The sequence below is a fragment of the Saccopteryx bilineata genome, chromosome 10 (assembly GCF_036850765.1).
Source record: "Saccopteryx bilineata isolate mSacBil1 chromosome 10, mSacBil1_pri_phased_curated, whole genome shotgun sequence".
In the NCBI taxonomy this organism is placed as follows: Eukaryota; Metazoa; Chordata; class Mammalia; order Chiroptera; family Emballonuridae; genus Saccopteryx; species Saccopteryx bilineata.
In genome coordinates, this window is record NC_089499.1 from 20,778,856 (window position 1) to 20,804,780 (window position 25,925).

The following is a 25,925-nucleotide window of genomic DNA, read 5'->3' on the forward strand; positions in this document are numbered from 1 at the left end:
GGTTGGCTCAGTGGTAGAGCATCGGCCTGGTGTGTGGAAGTCCCAGTTTCGATTCCCAGCCAGGGCACACTGGAGAAGTGACCATCTGCTTCTCCATCCTTCCCCCTCTCCTTCTCTGTCTCTCTCTTCCCCTCCTGCAGCCAAGGCTCCATTGGAGCAAAGATGGCCCCGGGCACTGAGGATGGCTCCATGACCTCCACTCAGGCACTAGAATGGCTACAGTCACAATGGAAGAACACCCCAGATGGGCAGAGCATCACCCCCTAGTGCGCATGTCAAGTGGATCCCAGTTGGGCACATGCAGGAGTCTGTCTGTCTGCCTCCCTGCTTCTCACTTTGGAAGAAAAAACAAAAAACAAAACAAAACAAAACTTATCATAAGCACGCCAATTTCCTGTAAAATATTTATTTTTCTGCATTGAAAAATGACTAAAATAATAGTAAATTGATTTATTATTTATAGGCTTAAAGAAGAAATCAGAGGAAATAGTTGTAAGACACACAATGATGGCTGGTTCAGAGCATGCCTAATGGGCATTTCCATTCATATTCCTCTTAAAATATCTTTTTTAACTTTGCAGATTTTTCATTATAAAAATGTTAGATCATAAATAATGAGTAGTGTGCATGGCAGGCTTCTCGACAATTACTTGGAGAGAGCGGCAATTGTTTCATTCAGGATACTATACATTTTCCCCCAAATTGGCTAGAAGGTGATTTATATCAACCCTAATAAATAAGATTCTAGATTTGGAAATGCACTAAGCACTTAATTATTCAGAGCTTGTTTTCCATGGCTTGTGTCTTAATTGGTCTTAAACCACTCGACCCTCTTTGCTTGCTAATTGGACTCATTCGGGACACTCAATGGTTTAAATCAGTGGTAGTCAACCTGGTCCCTATCGCCCACTAGGGGGCTTTCCAGCTTTCATGGTGGGCGGTAGCAGAGCAACCAAAGTATAAATAAAAATATAGATTTAACTATAGTAAGTTGTTTTATAAAGATTTATTCTGCCAAACTTAGCGAAAATCCAACATAAAGTACTTGGTAAGTAATTATACGCTTTAACTTGCTGTAACTCTGCTTTATAAATTTTATAAAGTAAAGTTACTTCCCTACTTTATAAATCACCATTACTGTGGAACCAGTGGGCGGTTAGAAGATTTTACTACTAACAGAGATACAGAAGTGGGCGGTAGGTATAAAAAGGTTGACTACCCCTGGTTTAAATAGTCATTAGTGATGCTGACAGAAGGCAAAGTCCAATATCATCATAGAAGTAAAATTAAAGTTTTGAAATTTATTTTGTAAGCTTTTACTGTGAAATCTTCGATGCAGAAAGTTTTGAAGACCTGAAGGTAGTTACTACTTTAACAATAATAAATGAAGACGGCTTATGATTCTGGAGACGTATAGATAACCTCCTGCCCCTCTTCTCTACTCCATATAATTATGACTGTGTTAAAAAGTAAATCTGCTTTAATAAAAAAATAAATCTGTTTTAGAGTCAAATGGAGACGCCAGACAAATTCTGCTACTACTCATTGATGCTCATACATAATGACAGAAAATATATAGTTAGCAAAGCATATTGATCATACTATATTAACTAAGCACTGTGGATTTTATTATCTTATTTTAATAGGAATAATAAGCTACTGTAGTACTTCCTCTAAACAGGGAGAAGCAACGTTGTGCCAAAAAAGACAAAAGCCTAGACTAGGAAACTCTCTTGTTTCTCAAGATCTGTTTATTCTCAGGATATTCACTTTTTTTTAAATGAATAGGAAAATAAGGAGAAAGTGCTTAATTAGATCCAATGGCAAAAAGTTCAGATCTAGGCATTATTTCAGTATAAATGAGGCAAGGCCATTTGATGTGTTAGAAAGCAGAATTTATCACTGTGCCAAGAATGAGTTACTTAAAGAAATAACAATTAGACAATTAGACTGCCAACACAACACATTGAACAGCAGTCTTGAAAAAAATGAGGCATTTTAAAAGTAGCTAGAATCTTTCTCATTCAAATTAATTTTCTTTTTTTGGTCAATATTTAGCTTCCTCTCTTTGCATATTTAGATAGAGAAATGAGATTTTATTTTAAATTAAGAAACAATATCAAGATTTCTTTCAATGTTTGCCTCCAAGTTTGTTGATGCTTATTTAGCAGGAATTTCATTAAAAGCAAATATGACTATGAGGGTTATTCACTTCACGGGATTGCACATCAGCTCTAAAGATTATTTAGTGAGACTTTACACCGAGCTAAGCGATAGCCTTTGAAGCGACAGAAACCCTGGTTTTGATTATGCAGAATCAAATAACCCAACTGAAAACTACTTCAGCACTGTTCACACTTCCTTACCTGCTCCTATGATATTAGAACTTCAAACAAAAACAAGGGAAGTGTGAGACTGAGTAAGGAAGTCTACTGTGGTGTTCAAAACCCTCCAGTTTTTCCAACAAAAGATTCTCTCTATTTCACTTTAGCCAGCTACAAGCATTCTCACCCTGGAGCTCATTATCAAGGTCCGCCACTCCGTGTTTACCTAAGACCAAAACCTCACAAATTCCTTTCTCTGTGACCTTAGTTTTCTATGCCAACACCTCACCTTCACTTTGCTGGCATTAGGACTGTTTCCTAGCCCCTAATTCCATCCCCATTTTCATCCACCATCCTGCACTTGATGGGCACAATGTTTCCGATGTCAGCCATGTCACTGGTTCTTATTTTCTTCCATACCTCTCTTCTTTAATGTCTATCCTGTCTACCATATGTCTACTGCCACTAATATTTGCCATTATCACCCCTAATATGTTGTTCATAAGTCCTGGTGTATAAAAAAATCATAAAAACAATATATGTATTTGGTCCATGAAATTCATTTCAGTCCTTAAGTTGGGTCGACATTCCTCTATGGCCAGAATTTTTTTTTCTTTTGTATTTTTTGTATTTTTTTTTGAAGCTGGAAACGGGGAGAGATAGTCAGACAGACTCCCGCATGCGCCCGACCGGGATCCACCCGGCACGCCCACCAGGGGCAACGCTCTGCCCACCAGGGGGCGATGCTCTGCCCCTCCGGGGCGTCACTCTGCCGTGACCAGAGCCACTCTAGCGCCTGGGGCAGAGGCCAAGGAGCCATCCCCAGTGCCCAGGCCATCTTTGCGCCAATGGAGCCTCAGCTGCGGGAGGAGAAGAGAGAGACAGAGAGGAAGGAGGGGGGGGGGTGGAGAAGCAAATGGGCGCTTCTCCTATGTGCCCTGGCCGGGAATCGAACCCAGGTCCCTGGCACGCCAGGCCGACGCTCTACCGCTGAGACAACCGGTCAGGGCCTAGAAGTTTTAAATCAATATGCAGTTCTCCACTACTATTCCTGGAACATCTGCTTTAACTTGAGTTCCTCAAAAAATCAGAGCCCAGGACAAGGTAGTTTAATTGGTAGCTGATGTCAGGAGGCAGATTTAATGGAAAAGGAAACAAAGGTGGGGAAGAAAGCAAAGCCAATGATAAGGCACCTCATTCAACTTGTTTCCACTATTGGCAACCCCCTATGGAGCCCTATAGTGTGTAACTCACAACTGTCCCTCCAAAGGACAAGAGGCCTGGTCATATGCACTGATTTCCATGTCCTATCGACCAAGTTGTTGTCTCAGGAAGTGATAACTCTGCCAATGTTTGCAAGAAATCTATGTCAGATTGAATGAACTTTGTAGGGTTTTCCCTGAGGTAGAAAAGTGGAGCAAATCACGAGATGCTTGAGATGGGACCCTTCCAGGGTGTATGGAGACCACCTGTCTCATCTGCAGCCACAAACACAGCTGGGAAGAGGGGAGGTAGCACCGGACACAAAACCCACCCAATAATTTCTAATCTCCTGAACATGATCCTCTGGACATTTTCTATCTGGCTTCTCATTATCCAGATTTAGAAATGTGGTCATTTCTCCCTGCTTCCCCTTGCATCCAATCAGTTACCAATTCATCATTTGTTCACCTTCTCAGTGTCAGCAGTGTCAGGGACATGTGGCTCCATCAGAAGCTTGGAAAGTGACTGACCATGTCCATGTCCATAGAGTTCATACAGACTGTAAGACTAGTGACCGTGAAGTTGTCAGGCTGCTTTGTAATGTTCATTGGTAATATTCCAACAGTGTTTCATCGTGAAACAACTCTGTGTTTGGTACATAGAAATAACCTAGGAGGCATTACAGATGACAGGCCTCAGAGAGAGTAGCTCCTGTGTATTGCAAAAGTACTCCTAGTGAGAAATCTAAACTGGTACCCAGAAGGGGCTGTAGTGTTTGCAAAGTTTATTATGCAAATTCTGCTTTAGTTTCTCCAAGAGGAAAAACTCAGCATCAGACAGTACTTCACCTCAATAGAACCATAAAGGTATATTTTGGCTAAAATGTAGCATAATATTTTTCTATTTGCTGCCTGTTACTCAGCTATAGTTGCATTTGTGGATTTAATAGACCGATACCACAGAGAAAACTCTAGTTGTGAGGATCTACATTTTCCACTGAGGCCCTAGCTGGTTGGCTCAGTGGTAGAGCATCAGCCTGGCGTGCGGGAGTCCCAGGTTCAATTCCCGGCCAGGGCACACAGGAGAAGCGCCCATCTGCTTCTCCACCCCTCCCCCTCTCCTTCCTGTCTGTCTCTCTCTTCCCCTCCCGCAGCAGAGGCTTCACTGAAGCAAAGTTGGCTTGGGCGCTGAGGATGGCTCTGTGGCTTCTGCCTCAGGCGCTAGAATGGCTCTGATTGTGGCAGAGCGACGCCCCGGATGGGCAGAGCATCGCCTCCTGGTGGGCGTGCCAGGTCGATCCCGGTTGGCCGCATGCAGGAGACTGTCTGATTGCCTCCCCATTTCCAACCTCAGAAAAAAAAAATTTATATAAGAGAACTATGTCTCTTAATATGAATTTATTTATTTCTATATTAAGTGAGAGAGAGGGAAGCAGAGAGATAGACTCCTTCATGCACCCCAACTGGGATCTACCCAGCAAGCCCCCTACCAGGGTGATGTTCTGCCCATCTGGGGATACTGCTCTGTTGCTTAGCAACTGAGCCATTTTTAGCACCTGGACAAAGCCATTGAGCCGTCCTCAGAGCCCGAGGCCACCTTGTTCAAACCATTCAAGCCATGGCTGTGGTATGAGAAGAATGAGAAACAGAGAAGGAAGGGAGGGAAGGATGGAGAAGCCAATGGGCACTTCTCCTGTGTGCCTTGACCAGGAATGGAACCGGGAACATCCACATACCAGGCCAGCACTTTACCATTCAGCCAACTGGCCAGGGCCTAACATGAATTTTATATAAGTACATTGTTGACATTTTACTCTGAAGGACATGTCAATTTTAACAAACATTTTCTTCAAAACTTCTCATATTTTAAATATTTTCCCTTCTATGTTCCCATGATGTATACATATATACATACTCACAATCATATACATTTCTTATTTACATAAACACAATATTAAAATTATGTCAAAGCATCAAGAAAGCACATACTTTTATATTATTAGAAAAATATGATTCCTCTATCACTTATTTACTTGTCAAAATTTCTGTGGATGCCCTGGCCGGTTGGCTCAGCGGTAGAGCGTCGGCCTAGCGTGCGGAGGACCCAGGTTCGATTCCCGGCCAGGGCACACAGGAGAAGCGCCCATTTGCTTCTCCACCCCTCCACCGCGCTTTCCTCTCTGTCTCTCTCTTCCCCTCCCGCAGCCAAGGCTCCATTGGAGCAGAGATGGCCCGGGCGCTGGGCATGGCTCTGTGGCCTCTGCCTCAGGCGCTAGAGTGGCTCTGGTCGCAATATGGCAACGCCCAGGATGGGCAGAGCATCGCCCCCTGGGGGGCAGAGCACCGCCCCTGGTGGGCGGGCCGGGTGGATCCCGGTCGGGCGCATGCGGGAGTCTGTCTGACTGTCTCTCCCTGTTTCCAGCTTCAGAAAAATGAAAAAAAAAAAAAAAAAATTTCTGTGGATCACAGGATTTGTTAAAATTTAAAAGATCCCCAAATGTGCTGAGCTTTCTCTCACCCTTTCCTACTTCTCAGATTTCACCTGGGGTTAGAAATAATTAGCTAAAGAATAGAAAATCATACGAAAGGAAGTTAATCCATTTTCTTCTGGAAAGACGGCGCCACTAATAGGAACACGTGCTTAAAGGCGAAAGTCAAGCTGGAGAGCAAAACATGATTTATTTTTCTACAAACTAGTCTACACGTTCTATTCATCAATACACATCCTTACATGTGGAAGCCTTTTCTGCATGGTGCATCCCTCTGCTCTGGGAGCTCTTTGAAAGTGAGTCTTTCAAGTTCATGCCCTACAGATCCCTGAAGTGTCTGGGAATTTACCCTTTGCTCTTGCCAGAGGTTTGAAAATGGAACGCTCTGGGGCTGCACAACATTGCTGAACAGTTCATTACAGGACAAAGAAACGTCTGGGGTGAGGCAGGCAAGCAACTAATGATCCTTCATTTTGCCCAGAAAACATCAAGATCAATAAGTAAGACATGTAACATTTATGGAACGCTGTTTTTGTTTCCCTCTGGGGAAGTGAGAAAATGCTGGATGATCTCTTTTGGAGGATGGCTACAATGATTGACACTGTTTAATTTGTGTCTTTGTCATTCTCTTCCCACCTGCTGGTAGCAACACAGGCACCTGATCTCTGTGAATTTCCTGTACTATAAATACAAGAATTCAAATAATTTGATATTTGACAGGTATATTTAGCTTCATTGATTGAAGTAATCCAAATCTGAGGATACCATTATAAATCAAAGTGAACAAGAGCTAGTTCTGAGAGGCATTAATGATCCATGATGTATTTATTAAAATTAGATTTTTCTATGAATGAAAAAGAGAAGCCCAGAGAAAGAAAGTAGGAGTGAAAAGAAGTCGCTACACAATTTCCTTTCCGCTCATATCATCTGTCCAGAATGAAAACAAAATACCACCATGAAATCTATGTCAGGAGTAAACTGTTCCTAGAATAAGGCAAACAAAAATGGAGGCAGCAACATTAATGTGGTCCATGTTATGTGTCCTTGCAAATATTCTTATCTATGCTATTTCTATAATTTGAAATTCAGAGCAGTATCAAAATTTGGGAGTTGAAGTGAATTTTTTTTTTCTCATTCTTTTATAGAAATGCTAACAGTGGGGGATTGGGAAACTAGAGGTAATCTCAGGGAAAAAATATTAACTTTGCATCTCCTTTCAGAGGAATCACAGTCAAAAGGGGCAGGGGCCAAAATGGCACTGTATTTGCTCAAAGACATGTTCCCATTGTCCCAAGTTGTCTCTGAATGGATCGTAAAGAATGTGAATTTGGTACTAAATATTCTCTACGTGTTTAAAATAAGGTTAAAATCAAGTCTCTAGTATGAGAAGAAGACAACTGACTTCACATGCAACCTTTTCAACAGCTATTTTTAGGGTCAAAGAATCTCAGGTCATTACTGGTTCATCACTGTGTGTCCTTTAGTCACACAACCTTAGAGCATTCTATTGAAACCATCAATGTGAGTTCTAGAAAACCACCAACTTCTGAATTAAAAGATGCCAAATCTTGATAATGTGGAAGATCGAGTCTTTTCATTTATATATATATATTTTAATCATATTTTAGTTGCAGGTTAGTCATATCCATTTTAGTTTGTTTTAATTAGTACACCCAGAAACAAGGAAAATTTCTCTAAAAGTTACGTTACTATGGAAAAAGTTAGGAAATCAGTCATTTCTTTCGAGAATATCAAAGCAATGGCTCCCAATCCGGTATCAGAGTCCACAGTGACATCCCACTCAGTCATCGAGATGGAATAGGTAATTGGATTAAAATATGAGTTTCTATATATTAGATTTCAACCATCTACAACAAATAAGCAATGAGGACAAACAAAGGCAAGTAGAATACACCTAAATTTGATTATATCTGCCTTGACTCACTAAATATATGCCAGGAAAGCATTTTACAACTGTTTCTTTCAAAATACCCACATCTTGCCTTATGTCCTGTTTTATTCCACGTTGAATTTAAATATCAAAGATTATATGTCTTCTATTAGCCTTTACTAAACTGTATTTGACTCCCAATGCATAAATAAGCAAACTCAAGTACCAATTCTGATCAATATTGCATATTTAATTCTATTAATGTTGATTGCAAATATCAGAAGCATAAAGTTACATCTCTTAAGAGTTTTACAACTGAGAACAATTATTTTGCTTTCCACCTTCCCATGAGATGAAAGTGAGAGTGAGAAACTCATCACTAAGTTCTTGCTATTCACAATGTTTCCATTGGGTGTAGCTATGATATTAGATAGGTTGATATCAGAGCTTGCATATTCAAGAAGAATGCCCAGACATCTGGGGATTTTTAGTGATTTTTTTTTTGTCTGTAGCATTAAATTGTATTAGTCAGCTATGTTTTATAGGGAAAGCAAATACAACCGTTTCAAATCAATCAAGTCAAGAAGTATTTCAATGTTTCTTTCAGAAAAGGAAGAAATCTAAAAACCTGAGACCTGTATGAAAACTTAAATAAGCCATAATTTCTATATAATTTGTTCACAGTCTTAATTTTTTATATAGTCGTATAATTCACACCTAGTTGGAATGCCTTCTATACAGACAGGCATCTGTTGGGTACAATGGGATGAATACAGGGAAAATCCTCTAATAATGCAACTCCTTTCTTCAGTGATGAGTCTGAGCAGAGTTTCTTAAAGTCCTTCTTCAGATAAAAGAAAAAAAAAAAAAGTATGTCTCCTAAAATGCAAGGGCAGCTTACATGCTGAGATGTAAATTGCTCACTCTTTTCTTCACAACACCATATGTCTCCAATAGGATCGAAATGCAGTCAATTCTCAAGGGGACACATGCATGGAAGATAACCAAATAAAGGCAAAGCCTTCACTGTGTGTGTAGTCTCTGATTAACCAGAGACGCTACTTTGGATTTTCCAGATCATCTCAGTGTCAATCTGAAGGGCTCTTCTTTCCTGACATCCTCTTCAAACCAACCAATTCACAAAAGAACCCTAACCCCTTCACAAGACTATTTCTTTCTGTTCAGACTTCCTCTTGTATATAACCTCAATATAGTTAAAGGAATTGAAATGCTCAACCCCTGAACTCACCAACCACAGGTTTTAAATAGTACATGCATTACATAGCAAACACTATAGAAATTCTTTTGATAAAAAGATCAAAAGGAAAAAGGTTGTACGGCTGAAGAAGTCAAATTATTCCCCTGAGAATCACCCCAAACAAAAGAGCAACAAATGAACCAACCATGCATTAGTCAGATATTTCTTTATCTACTCATCGTAATTCTTTTTTTAGCACCTCTGTTAATCTTCAATGTTTTTATGCATGAATAAGATATGTTTTTAAAATTACTCACCTAACATTAAACATTTTCCATATATGTGACTACCAGATTAATATCAAGTTAAGGTAGGCATTTCTAGCTTACGCTCTGTGACATATTCAATTTTAATGTGTTGAGTGTAATTCTTTTTTATTGTAATGTGATTCTTAATAGCGTAAAGTTATATCATCTTATAATACACACACTTAAGAATTTTGCTTTGGGCAATGTGGAATGCCCCACCTCAGTCTAGACTGGTGTTCACTTTGATAAACAGACAGCTTTAATGAATTTTTTTCAATATTTCACTAACTGTTACTTTTTGTACTATATGAATATATGCACCCAGATTTTATGACAATGTCAAATTGCTATAAAAGTTTCTGAATGCTTACTCTTACTTTCCCTACTCTTCTTGTCACAGACTGACAGGGCACATTTGAACACTGGCATCAGTCTGTGGGCTCAACTGTGCATATCATCGTTCCGATAGTTCATAAATTAGAAATCAAGACACAATATTTATGGCAGCAGTCGTAAATTTCCTTCTCTTCAATTGCATCTGTAACTATTCTTTGCTGCATTTTTCTTTTAATTCCCTTCAGGGAATGAGCAGCAGAGATGCAAAAGAAAGGCTAAAAAAGGATCACTAAAAAAATCATTTTTGAGAAAGATGAGTTGCTACATAGTGTTAAAAATTATATACATATTTATAAATGCAACCCTGTCCTTCCCAGTGACCCACCAAGATCCTTACCATGTACTCATTCAAATCGCAGCAACAAGCCTAGACATCCCTGAATGATTACTTAATGGCATTTCTTACCTGGGATGCCAGGTGGTGTTTTCAGATATTTTCCATTAAAATGTTGAATTACCACTTCACATTTTTCAGTAGACTCCATTCTGGAAAAAGAAGTAAGCAGAGGATCATACACTTTCATGAACTTGTGAACACCCAAGAAAAATAAATAAAAACAAAAAGGGAAATACAGAAGTCATAGAAAAGCCTAATTTGAAAATTTTACCAGATTTGTCAACTGTCACCATGACCACCATGACCAGGCCAATAGAACATCACAAACACATCATTACCAGGAGTATTACAGTATTAAAAGTTGCTTATGTGGATGGTTCTGTGCTGAGTCTTCCTCACACAGAGTTAATACTGAGGCATTATCTTATGTACTCTATACAAAAATATCTGTCAATTAAAAGTGCCTCATAAATACCTGTTAAATGTCTAAATTAGCAGACTTGAAAGGTACCAGTCTTTGTTATTACTTTTTTTTTATCAGTGTAGGTGCTGAGGCTTAGAGATGAACCACCTTGCCAATAAGTGGCAGTCTGAGTTTTAACTAAAGCCCGTGTGGCTTTACAAAACAAGTAGATGAGTTATGCTTTTTCTTTTTAAACCTCATTCAGCCTAAATAATGATTAATGCAGGGGTGCTGTCATCAGCATCATGACACTTTTATTAAAAACCCACAGGGTGAACGACACAAAAAAGAATTACTTGGGGTTTCGAATGGGAGAGGAGAGCATAAATACACAAACTTTCTTAATTTTGAATTTTGGACAATCCTGTATTTTTTGATACTAGATATCCATGTTCCTAAACTGGGTTTTTTTGTGCCAAGTTTTGTCATCTCTCATAGAAGCTAGTGAATGAACATTTTGATCTCTACCATCCTAATTTCAGTTTTGGCAGTACTACCATATCCTATCTGAAGTAGTATCAGCAACATTTTTTTTTTTTATTATAATTTTATTTTTTTAATGGGGTGACATCAATAAATCAGGATACATATATTCAAAGATAACAAGTCCAGGTTATCTTGTCGTTCAATTATGTTGCATACCCACCACCCAAAGTCAGATTGTCCTCTGTCACCTTCTATCTTGTTTTCTTTGTGCCCCTCCCACCCCCTATCCCTCTCCCATTCCCCCCTCCCCCCCGTAACCACCACACTCTTATCACTGTCTCTTAGTTTCACTATTATGTCCCACCTACGTATGGAATAATACAGTTCCTGTTTTTTTCTGATTTACTTATTTCGCTTCGTATCATGTTATCAAGATCCCACCATTTTGCTGTAAATGTTCCGATGTCATCATTTCTTATGGCTGAGTAGTATTCCATAGTGTATATGTGCCACATCTTCTTTATCCAGTCATCTATTGATGGGCTTTTTGGTTGTTTCCATGTCCTGGCCACTGTGAACAATGCTGCAATAAACATGGGGCTGCATGTGTCTTTACGTATCAATGTTTCTGAGTTTTGGGGATATATACCCAGTAGAGGGATTGCTGGGTCATAAGGTAGTTCTATTTTCAGTTTTTTGAGGAACCACCATACTTTCTTCCATAATGGTTGTACTACTTTACATTCCCACCAACAGTGGATGAGGGTTCCTTTTTCTCCACAGCCTCTCCAACATTTGCTATTACCTGACTTGCTAATAACAGCTAATCGAACAGGTGTGAGGTGGTATCTCATTGCCGTTTTGATTTGCATTTCTCTAATAGCTAAAGAAGATGAGCATCTTTTCATATATCTGTTGGCCATTTGTATTTCTTCCTGGGAGAAGTGTCTATTCATATCCTCTTCCCATTTTTTTATTGGATTGTTTGTTTGTTTGTTGTTGAGTTTTATGAGTTCTTTGTATATTTTGGATATTAGGCCCTTATCTGAGCTGTTGTTTGAAAATATCATTTCCCATTTAGTTGGCTTTCTGTTTATTTTGTTATCAGTTTCCCTTGCTGAGCAAAAACTTCTTAGTCTGATGTAGTCCCATTCATTAATTTTTGCCTTCACTTCTCTTGCCATTGGAGTCAAATTCATAAAATGCTCTTTAAAACCCAGGTCCATGAGTTGAGTACCTATGTCTTCTTCTATGTACTTAATTGTTTCAGGTCTTATGTTTAGATCTTTGATCCATTTTGAGTTAATTTTTGTACAGGGGGAGAGACTGTAGTCCAGTTTCATTCTTTTGCATGTGGCTTTCCAGTTTTCCCAGCACCATTTATTGAAGAGGCTTTCTTTTCTCCATTGTGTGTTGTTGGCCCCTTTATCAAAAATTATTTGACTATATATATGTGGTTTTATTTCTGGACTTTCTATTCTGTTCCATTGGTCTGAGTGTCTATTTTTCTGCCAATACCATGCTGTTTTGATTGTCGTGGCCCTATAATAGAGTTTGAAGTCAGGTATTGTTATGCCCCCAGCTTCATTCTTTTTCTTTAGGATTGCTTTGGCTATTCGGGGTTTTTTATAGTTCCATATAAATCTGATGATTTTTTTCAGCAACATTTTTTAAAAAATTAATTACACGTGGGCTTCATTCTTTTATAAAATTGGATGGGAAAGGTAAAAACTAAAGGGTTCATTCTGACTAAAGGAAATTAAGTCCCACAAACAGCACCCCAGAGACAAAAATAAATTTAAGAAACAGAACGTATACATATGAAGAAATGTATAAGAAATGTGTGAAATTTGTCTAAAAGGCAAAATATAATTTCAATTTTCTGCTATGTCACTCATGAAATTTCTTGGAATAAAGCCCTTTGACACATGTAACATTTTCCTACATCTAAATCTTATTGTGTTTTCAGGATCATATTATACAACCATAGAACGTGTAGAGTAAATAGGATAAGGATTAAAACATGTAAACAAATGCCGTATCAGTTAGGCATGTATTACAGCTATAGGAATATAAATGAGAGAAGAATTCCAGAAACCAACAGGGAAATGCTGAGAAGAGGGCTTAGAAGGCCAGAAGGGCCCCTGAGGGCAAAATGAGGCCAGGGACTGGAGCTGGGCAGGTGAGACCACCTGAAAGCTGAGTCCTTCCTGATGGGGCAGTGAGCAGACCACTGTGGCTGAGTGATAATCTACCTGCTGGGGAAACTCCTTTATGTATGTATGTATGTATGTATATTATTATTATTGATTTTAGAGGAGAGGAAGGGTGAAAAAGATACAAGAACATTGATCCATTCTTGTAGATGCACTGACTGGGGATCGAACCTGCAATCTCTGTATTTTGGGATGATGCTCTAACCAACTGAAGTATCTGCCTGGGGCCCTGGGTAAACTCTTAAAGAAAAGCTGAGATGCAGACAGAGCCATTTGAATTATTAGACTAAAAAATTCAAAGTTGGTTTCAGGAGCACATCCCATTTAAGGTGCTATGATTATGTTGACTACAATTTCTTAACAATCTCTTTCTGATGTACATTAATTCCTATGAGTCATGGATGGACACCATTTTTCTGTATTGATACACATGTCAAATCTCTACCTGCCAATCAGGATTGCCTTCATGGGCACAAGACCTGTGCAGAACCACAGGGCCACACACTTAGAATAGTCCTGCACTTGGTTTAAAACACTGCTCTCCACATCTTAAAATCATTAACCACTTTCCAACAGGGGGTCCTGCCGTTTTATATTTTACTGGGTCCCCCAAATTATGTAGCTTGTCCTGCTATGACAAGAAAGTGCAGGGAACTAATCTGACATGAATAGGTTAGAATGTATTCATCAGTTGGCCCAATGGATCCACCCAAGTGTTATTTTGCAAAACATCTGAAGAATGGCAAAGCAAGAAAAAAAACATCTGACGAATGAATTGATTTCATGTTCCACTGGAAAATAAACTCTTTAAGTTAAATAACATGCAATTTAAAAAAATAAAAATACAAAAACAAACATACCATTTTTTTTCACTGCTTTATCACAATTTCCCCCAAATCATGAGATATTTGGATTAAAAAAGCAAAATGACTCTTTCCTCATTTCAAATATTTAGAAGCAGCTAAGTGTAATTTTCCTAAGTTTTCAACGTTTTCTTTCAGTGAGTCTTCCAACATTTTTTTCTTTTAAGTAGGAAACTTCCATTTCTAGGAACAAAATAATTCTAATTCTGTTCTTTCTCTCTTCCCACAATTATCCACTATCTATTGTCTCTTAGGGAAAATAACCTTCCCTCCTAGCAGAGACATGAATGGGAGAGGAAATGTAAGCCCTTAATTACTACAGATGTTACTTTATGGAATTTTTATTCCAGGAGAGCTACAGAATGAAAAGCTCTGCCCCACAGTCCCCCTCCCCGTTCAAGCTTTCTCTGGGCGCTCATCTAGACAAAAGGCAGTTAAGGAGCTAAAGCTTGCTTGCAAGAGTCCCACAAATCAAATCCTTTCTCTTTGTCTTAAAATGACATGGGATTCTACATGAAGACGAAAACTAGGGTGTGTGTGTGTGTGTGTGTGTGTGTGTGTGTGTGTTGATTCTACCTAATGTGTGTTAGGGAATCCAGAGAAAGCTAAAGAACATCAAGGGCCAACCCACTCGACCCACCTAAAATATTTTTGTTCTGCTTTGAAAGGCGCCAGTCTCCCCCTTACATTCTTATGTATGATTTTCCTTTCTTAGGACAGTTTTACAGCCCAATCCAGCGGGATGGGGGCTGTTTCCTCGAGCACAAAGACAGCAGCCTCGATTGTTCACTTTAGCTTCATTCAGATTTAACTAAGTGAATGTCTCCAGTGAGCCTTTAGAGACTCTTATCTCCGAAAGAATAAACGCAATAAAAGCCTGTTTTCTATAGCTGCCGGCGCTTAGTGTCAAACCGCGTTACTGTACACCACCCAGCAGTGACAATTTCATTTTAATACACGGGACACATTTTAACAAGGCAAAAACAGTCCCAGCAAAGACGGCGATATAGGAGCTGCCAAGGGGGAAAGGCTCCACGTTCCTCCTGCATTTTATGTGGGACCAGAACAAAAGTGAGACCCATGGAGTTCTAGGGGGCGGGGAAGGCACTGCATCTGAATAGTTACCTCGGAAGAATGTGCCCATTTTCTCCTCAAGTTTCACAATTAACTGCTTTGAAATACTAGCTCCAGCTATCTGCAATCTGGCACACGCTTCGGTTGAAACTGACACTAGCATTATCAAGTGGGTCTGAAAAGGCAGCACGCCAGACAAAGGTGCCTTTGCATGTCCCTTTCAGACGGGCCACTGAATCACTACAACCGCGTCCATTCTTCCTAGTCGGTACCTGAACCCCTGAGCGTCCCTTGGAACAGCTCACATGCCGGGCCAACCATTCACCCGATGATACATTAATTAGGTTCTTACAAGGTCCTAATCATTGTATAAAGCTTAAGGGTTTTCTGTTAGGTCTGATGTTTAAATATAAACACACATTAAAGGTCCCATTTGACATTCTTTCTTGTCGCGGTGCCTAGAAACCTGGTTTCCATCACTCAAAGCGCACCACAGAATTGTGATTTTTTTTAACTTTTTTTTTTTTTCAACAGCTACACCGAGGAGCTAGTTTCACAGCCAATACAATTCCCACAGGCAAATGACATCAGATGGATGAGAGCCTGATCCAATATTAGCAGAATATTCTGGGTCAGACTTTACATGGAGAGGTAAAAAAAACAACCATGTATTTTGCAAAACCATTTGCATCCCACCAACCCACCCCAATAAAATATCTCTCAGTTTACAACCTTAAAGCTATAAGCATTATTAACCATTGATTGAAAACAAATCCGCCCTGTCATTTATTATGGTTAATTAGAGGTTTCCACTATTGTGAAACTTTTGTGGTTTTGCAATCACAGGCTCTGTACAAATGATTGGCAACTTCGAAACATCCCACACTGCAAACCAGTCATCCCTGATTTCCTGTAAGACTTACGGCAAAGGGTCAACTTTAGAAGAGTTTTTAAAGTACTAAGATGTGTACTCCTGAGGTTTCGAAAACAAATTATGTCATTTACTTTCTTAATCCACTGGAACAGAAGGAGTAGTAGTGAATCCTGGCAACAAAGATGAGAGGATGAGTTGAGTTTTCTTTGTTTTTGCAAATTGTCTTCCTGCCAGGTCCTGGACATTTTTAGATACAAATGTCATAAATGCCCATTAGTGAAGAAGAGTGGCCTCCTTGCCATCTCCCTTTGAAGAGACCCAGACATTTTGGGTCATGTGTGCTCAGCAATCACAACACATTCCTCTTAGGAAACAGAACGGTGGAGAGTACTTGACTAATGAAAACCCACTCCTGAGTTTTAGAATCACATAAATTCAGGACAAGCAACAGACTCCCATCTCAACTTCTACATCAGGGGTCCCCAAACTTTTTACACAGGGGGCCAGTTCACTGTCCCTCAGACCGTTGGAGGGCCGGACTATAAAAAAAACTATGAACAAATCCCTATGCACACTGCACATATCTTATTTTAAAGTAAAAAAACAAAACGGGAACAAATACAATATTTAAAATAAAGAACAAGTAAATTTAAATCAACAAACTGAACAATATTTCAATGGGAACTATGCTCCTCTCACTGACCACCAATGAAAGAGGTGCCCCTTCCGGAAGTGTGGTGGGGCTGGATAAATGGCCTCAGGGGGCCGCATGTGGCCCACGGGCCGTAGTTTGGGGACCCCTGTTCTACATTATTCTACATTCTAAAGAAACTAATGCCAAGAGACAGTGGTTGGCTTCCTCCAAGACTAGTTAGTGGATGAGTCTGGAATAAAACATTTGTCTCTTGACTTTCCATGCAGGTGGGTTATTTGGAAGAGATGACGCTCCAATGAGGTCTCCTGTCCTCTTTCTTGATTTGCAATACTGAACTATATGCTTTAATCCATTTCTGAAGCTGGATTAGCTCTCTTCTACTCAAACTACTGTTGACTGGAGCAGTTGTTGTAAAAAATGGAGACAGACACTGATATGACATGACCAAAAGGGCAATTTACCTGTCTGGTATTTATTTTAAAAAAAAATGGTACATAATACACTACTCTCAAAAATTAGGGGATATTTCAAAATGAATATGAAGTGATAAAAAAAGAAGCATGTGAGCCTGACCTGTGGTGGTGCAGTGGATAGGGTGTTCACCTGGAACACTAGGGTCACCAGTTCGAAACCCTGGGCTTGCCTGGTCAAGGTACCTATGGGAGTTGATGCTTCTTGCTCCTCCCCCTTTCTCTCTCTCTCTCTCCTCTCTCTAAAATCAATAAATAAAATCTTTAAAAAAAAAAGCATTTGATTTTTTTTTTATTAAATAAGAACTTCAGAAAAGCAAATGACAAGTCAAAGAAAGCTGTTCAATTATGCAAATGAGATGCAAAACTAACATTTCATTGGTGAAAACGCACTATGCAAAAGGCTGAAAGAACTGGAGTATCTGCACGTTCCCTGATCCCCTAATTTTTATGAGTATGTAACCTATCATGAGAGAAACATCAGATAACCTCAGATCTGGAGTCATTCTCCAAAATGCCTGACTAGTACTTCTCAAGAAACCTTAGGAAAGTCTGAGAAACTGTCACGGGCCACAGGCAGACTGGTGAGACTGAACAACTACATGCACAATGGTACCCTGGATTGGATCCTGGAACAAAAAGACGGCATCAGTGAAAAAATGGTAAAATCCAAATAAAGTATGCAGTTCAGTTACTAGTAATATACCAATATCAGTTTCTTATTTTGATAAATATTCCATAGTCATGTCAAGTGTTAGCGACAGGTGAAATTGAGGATGGGATAGCTGAGAACTCTGCATGATCTTTGTAAGTTTTCTGCAAAACCAAACTTATTCCAAGATAAAAAAGGCTTATTTTAAAAAGTCTGTACATTAAAAAGTATCAGGAAACTATTTTAGAAAATATCACTGCCTGGGCCCCAAACCATGAGATTCTGACTTAACTGCCTTGGCATGAAGTCTAGGCACATCATTTGCAGAGCTGACCTGGTGATTCCCGTGTGAAGCCAGGGCTGAAATCCACTGTACTGAGCTCTACGTCAGGGGTCCCAAACTGGACACTGGGCGCCAAATCCAGCCTCCAGGTATGTTTTCCTTGGACTGCAAAGAGTTTTTGGAAAATCTGAAATAACTGGCAAAATTCAAAATTGGGAGACTTCACATAAAAATTTGAATTTCTGATTCCTCTTGAAAATGAGATGATTTGTTCTATGTTTTTTGTTTTGGTTTTTTTTGGTATGGCAAGTATGGTATAGTAAAAATAAATTTGTTTTTTTGTCCTGGTGCCTGGCCCAGAACTCCTAAAAGCTTTGGCATTTCCTGAGTAATAGAAATGTTTTTGTTATTCATAATGAGCTCGTTTTGACTATATCTGAGTTCACCTTAATGAGATGACTCACTTTGGGTACAGGATGAGACTAGCCATCATGAAGGCGAAGTAAGTGATCAGCAGGTTGGAGCTTTTAGCTCTACCCTCCAACCACTGGAGATTCAATTCTACCACCAATGGCCAGTAATTCAATCAATCATGCTTGTGTAAAGAAGCCTCCATAAAAACCACTGAATGACCGGTGTCAGGAGCTTTGAGTTGGTTAACACATTGACATTCTAGGAGGGGGGTTCACCTAGAGATGGCACTGTAGCTCTTAGCCATCCCTATACCTTCCTTGCCCTACGCATCTCTTTTGTCTGTTCCTGAGTTACATCCTTTATAACAGTGGTTCTCAACCTTTCTAATGTCGTGACCCCGCAATACAGTTCCTCATGTTGCGGTGACCCCAAACCAAAAAATAATTTTGGTGGCTACTTCATAACTGTAATTTTGCTACAGTTATGATTCGGAATGTAAATACCTGATATGCATTATGTATTCTCATTGCCTCTCCGCCTCCTAGGCTTCTGTCCTCCGGCGCTTGCTGCACCCACCCACTGATGACGTCAGCAAGCGCCCGACACACGTAATGCGCTGCTATGGACTGTGGAGCGTTCTCCCCCCAGGGATGACGCAATCGCGTCTGCGCATGACCGCAGGCATTCAGTTTGGAAGGCACGTCCATAACGGCGTGTGTTCAAGCTGAATAGCGCTGCTGCAGACGGTAGCCCGGCTTCTCAGCGGCCAAAGCCATCGGAAATATATATTTTCCGATGGCTTTAGGAGACCCCTGTGTTTTGGTTGTTCGACCCCCACCGGGGTCGTGACCCACAGGTTGAGAACCGCTGATATACTAGTATACACAAGTAAAGCATTTCTGTGAATTCTCTCGGTTGCTCTAGAGCAGGGGTCCCCAAACTACGGCCCGCGGGCCGCATGTGGCCCCCTGAGGCCATTTATCTGGCCCCCGCCGCACTTCCGGAAGGGACACCTCTTTCATTGGTGGTCAGTGAGAGGAGCATAGTTCCCATTGAAATACTGGTCAGTTTGTTGATTTAAATTTACTTGTTCTTTATGTTAAATATTGTATTTGTTCCCGTTTTGTTTTTTTACTTTAAAATAAGATATGTGCAGTGTGCATAGGGATTTGTTCATAGTTTTTTTATAGTCTGGCCCTCCAACAGTCTGAGGGACAGTGAACTGGCCCCCTGGGTAAAAAGTTTGGGGACCCCTGCTCTAGAGAATTATCAAACCTGAGGAGGGTTATGGAAACCTCTGAATTTATTGTTGGCCCTGGAGATGTGTGAGTATCCTAGGGATAGCTTGTGGGATTCAATCTTTAAACCTGTGGAGTTTGATGACAATTCCGAATAATATCAGAATTGAACTGAAATGTTGGAATCTCAGTTATTGTCCAAGAACTAGAGAATTGGTGTGAGAAAATAACACATATTTGGTATCAGATAAAGACATCACAACAACCACTGCCCGGAGTTGAGCAGTTGTTTTGTTTAAACAGAGCCCGTTTGCCATCATTCCTACAAAACCTCTATCAAGCGCCAATCCTAAGGCAAAGAAGCAGATGTTAGTTCGTGTTAACCTTGCACGTTTTCTTTTCCATGATGGAATCAAGAGAAACAAAAGTTAATTTTTCCATGTGTACTTGTGTTTTTTGATCCCCCCCTCCGGTACGTCTTCTCTGCTCTGTTCTATGCCCTAAAGAAGTGACCCTTGTATGGACCATATATCATCTTGGCTCTTTTATCTGATGGCATTTCATTGACTTTGTGGGAGTAGAGAGAAGGAAGACCAGTTCTTCCTCACTCTCTCTCTGCTTTGGAACTTGTCTCTGTAGCAGAGGTTGTATCCTTCTCTGTCTATAGCTCATCCCGGCAGCCCCTCCTCCAAGGCTTAGGTCTCACTGGGCTCTGGGAACACTTCTTCTCTTGCCTTCAGCTCTCAGGTTTGGCAATGACTTCCTTCTGTTGCTCATCTCTGGGTATCTTAATATTCCTCTGTCAGTTCCCTTAACTCTGCCCACACTTCTGTAAACATTCCTTTATTCTAGTCTCCTCTGTTGAATCACTTGGGGGCAAAATTATGTTTCCAGCCCACACTCTGATGGCTACACCATAAAATTATCAATAATCAAGAAACAACATTCTGGCCCTGGCCGGTTGGCTCAGTGGTAGAGCGTCAGCCTGGCATGCAGGAGTCCCGGGTTTGATTCCCGGCCAGGGCACATAGGAGAGGCGCCCATCTGCTTCTCCACCCCTCCCCCTCTCCTTCCTCTCTGTCTCTCTCTTCCCCTCCCACAGCCGAAGCTCCACTGGAGCAAAGTTGGCCCAGGCGCTGAGGGTGGCTCCATGGCCTCTGCCTCAGGCGCTAGAATGGCTCTGGATGCAACAGAGCAACGCCCCAGATGGGCAGAGCATCGCCCCCTGGTGGACATGCCAGGTGGATCCTGGTCGGGCGCATGCGGGAGTCTGACTGCCTCCTCGTTTCCAACTTCAGAAAAATACAAAAGAAAAAAGAAAAAAAAAAAAAAAGAAAGAAACAACATTATCCCAAAGGTTGTGTGATTCAAGAAAAATGTAAGGAGAAAAATTAAAGTTTCCTTACACTCAGTCAGGGAACCACCTGTCTCACTGAGATCCTGGCCTACCTCCGATTAACATCCTTGTCTAGATAGACCATAAACCAAATCGATCTTTTCATCATAGACTCATGCTTTCAGAAGAAATTCTGGCACAGAAAGGGAAGAAAATTAAATTAAAAAAAAAAAAAAAGCCGAGATAAGGAAAAGAATCAATGAGTACAGTAGGCTTAGGTCTTGAAAAATCCTGCCATCAAAGGCACAGGAATACATTATCACTTTGAATAAGTTTCTTTGAGCTTCAATCACATTCTTTACCTAGATATTATTATCAACTACCTCTTTGCTGTCCTCTGTGATTGAACAACTTTGCCTGTTTTTCTGTTTCCCTAACGTGAACTTGGCCTCACCGTAGAGTTTCCATTCCCCCTTCCCTCGGCCAGTGCCGCTCTTTTCACTCCCCAAACACACCAAGAGACTCTTCTGGGTGGTTTGTTCTGATCATTTGCAACTCAGTTTAAATGTTTCCTCATTAGGGGGCTTTTCTGTCCCTGACTTCCAGCCTCTCATTCTGCCCTATTCTCTATTGCACCACTATGTTTTATTCTGTTTTATGACATTTTAATTATTTGATATTTTCTTTTTTAAAAATTTTTTATTTATTCATTTTAGAGAGGAGAGGGAGAGACAGAGAGAGAGAAGGGGGGAGGAGCTGGAAGCATCAACTCCCATATGTGTCTTGACCAGGCAAGCCCAGGGTTTCGAACCAGCGACCTCAGCATTTCTAGGTCGATGCTTTATCCACTGTGCCACCACAGGTCAGGCCTATTTGATATTTTCTTATTTGTTTGATTGCATGCTTCTTGTCTCCTCAACTCAGCACAATAGCCATCCATATGAAAGTAGATATTTATCTTCTGCGTACACCTATAACTTTCTGCATCTAGGATAAGTACTGGCATATTAATAGTGCTCAAGATATATTAATTAGATGAACTGGATGAATAAATGAATGGGTATATTTAACCTATCAGGAAAGGAGGCTCAGAGAGCTTCACACAGATAGGAGTTGTAGAACTCAGATGCCAGCTCAGTTATTTCTGACCCATAAACCCACGTTCATAACCACACAGATACAGAAAATAGACGAGTTGGTCCAACTAAACGTAAACTGAAAATGTAGGGAAGACACTAAATAAAAGGAACTCACACTTGTAGTGCAAATGATATGTCCAAGTCTCTCCTTTTTATTGGCTGGCAGCAGACAGCCTATGTCAAAAATACACAGCGTTTGGATGGTCTAAGCAACCTTATCATGGCTTGCGTTTAGAGCCGGTTCAGAGCAAACAGATCTTTTAGGCCCTGAGCACAGCACATTGAATGGCCACCACTGCCAGTCCGGAAGTGACAGAGTTCTCCCGCTTGGGCCTCCCATGGGTAAATCATATTCACAGCTCTCCCTTTGTTCCACAGAGGCAGTCTTTGGAATCGGTTCATTTTAATTTTGTAATTCTAAAACAATAAAGTATATGTTTTCCCTCTCTTTTGAAATTGTATAAAGGCGTGCATAGAAAAAAAAAAATTGAGCCCAGGGGATTTCTGAATAATTGATTATTGAGTACAATTTCATTCATTTGTTTGTTTGGTTGGTTGGTTTGGGGTTTAAAAACATGAAGATGAAAGTGGAATGCAGAGCCAATGATCCCGACTTGGTGATGGAAAAGCAAAGGAGCAAGAAGAAGCAATGAAAAGAAACAGATGAAGGTAAACAAAGTGGCACAGAAAACAAAGACAAGGAAGTTGAAGGGGGGGGGGGGGGACCAGGACTTGACGCTCCAGGGGCTCACATCTGGTGGCAATTGGAGAGGATTTAAAGTCACCGCCAGGAATAGCAGCCTTCGTTCTCTTCAATCTCAGCAAACACAATTGTCACCTGTTTCTGGGCAAACACAGCTGTAGTTTGCATATTACTGATCACTAAGTTTACATTGTAGAGATTTTCTCTGCTCACATTCGATTTCCTGGTTCCATGTGTTGGTGACAGTAACGCCAGGAGAATTGCCAAAATGATGAGGAATTGTTAACACAAATACAAACTTGATGTAGATAGATAGCATCACAACAATTTCCAAACAATAGAAACACATTTCAATAAGCTGGATGGTCAATTGAAAGGCACTGCGTATTACCCTAAGAAAAAAGTTTTGGCAATTGCTTGATAATTTTTTAAATTCCTAAATTTTCATTCTATTTATTCTGAATCAGGGTTCTGATTCTATTTCACCAGGTGGCAAAAAGAAAGGAGCAATACCGGACAGTAAAAGGCAAAACCACCAAATTGTAATGATAGTCAGTTATTAAAATAAAACACGAAGAGATTATTTTTGATATGCTTATTTATATTGATTTTTTAATAATCGGGCTTATATTTATTTGCCTGTAAGTATGATTAAATTTTTTACTTTGTGAAAAGAACTGAAATTATTTGTAAAACTTTTTTCATTCGGTTGAGAGAAGCGGGACACAGAGCTTCCTCTGTGTTAAAAGTCATTCAAACAAAACTGCATGAGAATCAAATTAAAAGTACTGAAGAGGGGCGGAAAATACTACAAAATACAAAGGTCTCTGTGCTCAGCAGTCTCTCACGCTCTTTAGCTCACCAGGGGACAGTAAATGCATTTCTTAAAGAAAGTCTATGTTCCCAGATGTTGAAGCTGGATTAATTGTGAATGCTTACACCCCCCCTCCTTCAACTCCCCCAACCCCTTCTCCACTTTGACTCATTCTTTACCAGCTTCTCATAATACTTTTTCAATGTGATTTTTGTTAGACAAACCGTCTCATGTTTCTGGGAATGGGAAATGGATAACATGAACGCACAGCCCCGTCCCTCCAGACTCGGGCTGATTTATGCTCTGATCCTCACCCTTGAAGGCAAGGTAATCTGTTGGCACCCGCTAGCTCTGCAGTTGTGGGTCTGACGGTCTGTCAGCATTCCCACCATAAACTTCTGTTTTTAGAGGTTTATGACTTGGCTGTAAAATGCTGTCTGGAAGGGGAGGGGGGGTCTTACAAAATTGGTTTAAGTTACAAGAGAATAAAAAACATTTAAAAAAAATAAAATAAAATGTCTGTAATTTCAGACACTATCTAGCGCTTCTGGAACTTTGAAAAGCTGGTAAATGGTGCTGCTGCCTGTGTACCCTACTGGCATTCAAATCAATGCTTTGAAGTTCAGTGTTTTAAATATAAAATGAAGATACCACCTTGACTTTGAAGAGGTGGTTATCAGAGAAGATTAATGGATAGCGTTTGGGTAAGATAATAATGTGGGGTTTTCTATCTAGTCAAAACAATTTGAGGATCTTTTACATATGAAGCAAGGTCCACATCTGGTGGATGGAAGTGACCAATGGTAATACTCAAAATGAAGGCTCATGAAAAAATGATTCAGGTTTCATGAATAGAGGTAGTCGTAAATTCAAGAGATATGTACAATTTACTAGCACAATTATAGGCCAGCTGTTCTCCCAACTGAATAAGCACATTCTTTTAATAATGCCTGTGGCACTGTAACCTTTTAGAGGAAGAAATAATTTGTGAACCAATAATAGTTGAGCTGATGCTGCTATAGTTTTTTCTACTATCTCAAAATTGGTTTTTTTGAGATATGCTATCTTTCTGCCTATGGCTATGATTAAACACACACAAATAAAAACAAACAAAAACTTAAAGTGATTTTATTTGTTCATTATTGAAAATATAGTGGGGATCAATTATGTGTCACTCTCTATTCTAGGTTCTAGAAAAGGTATGAAGAAATATAAGGCTTGGTCTCAACCCTTGAGGGACAGGAAGAAAGGTAGCTTCATGACAAGTACACCTTAAGAAAGGGGGACAGGCCCTGGCCGGTTGGCTCAGCGGTAGAGCGTCGGCCTAGCGTGCGGAGGACCCGGGTTCGATTCCTGGCCAGGGCACACAGGAGAAGCGCCCATTTGCTTCTCCACCCCTCCGCCGCGCTTTCCTCTCTGTCTCTCTCTTCCCCTCCCGCAGCCAAGGCTCCATTGGAGCAGAGATGGCCCGGGCGCTGGGCATGGCTCTGTGGCCTCTGCCTCAGGCGCTAGAGTGGCTCTGGTCGCAATATGGCGACGCCCAGGACGGGCAGAGCATCGCCCCCTGGGGGGCAGAGCGTCGCCCCTGGTGGGCGTGCCGGGTGGATCCCGGTCAGGCGCATGCGGGAGTCTGTCTGACTGTCTCTCCCTGTTTCCAGCTTCAGAAAAATGAAAAGAAAAAAAAAAAAAAGAAAGGCTGAATGAAAAAAAATGGTCTTGTTTACAGCAGGAAATTTGTGCAAGAGTTAATTTGGGAACGATCACGTTAGTGAAAGTAGTAGCCATAACTGTGTGAGAAAATGCAGAGCAAATCTTAAAGTCCGAGGAAGTAGGAATTTGGACAGATGTATTTACATATGTGATAGCCAAATTATTTTCTCACTCCGTCAAATTGTTTAGTCGTGTGGGATTTTGTTCCTCAGAATTTCAGGGCTAAGATAATGAAATACTTATTCTCTGTTAGTTTCCTGGCTTCTTACAAGAATGGCGAATTCAGGTTTTCTTTCAGTTTCTTAGGCATAAGAAATCATTGGCTTGATTTGAACCTAAGATTTCCTTTATAATCCACGTACCACTTTCTGATTCTGGAAAATGCGTGATTTAGAGTACAGAGACCCAAGTTTCAGTATTGGAACGCGACTAATGATTCATGTTCAAAGT

The 25,925-nt window shown here is 40.4% G+C and overlaps 1 protein-coding gene across 7 annotated transcripts in view; it reads right to left on the minus strand.

Moving 5' to 3' along the window:
- Positions 1-25,925, minus strand: part of RBMS3 (RNA binding motif single stranded interacting protein 3) — a 698,310-nt gene that overhangs the window by 230,036 nt on the left and 442,349 nt on the right. For all 7 annotated transcript variants that reach the window (XM_066245086.1, XM_066245089.1, XM_066245084.1 and 4 more), the window contains exon 6: positions 10,215-10,294. In XM_066245086.1, the coding sequence (XP_066101183.1) occupies positions 10,215-10,294 (80 nt within the window). The remainder of the gene's footprint in view (positions 1-10,214; positions 10,295-25,925) is intronic.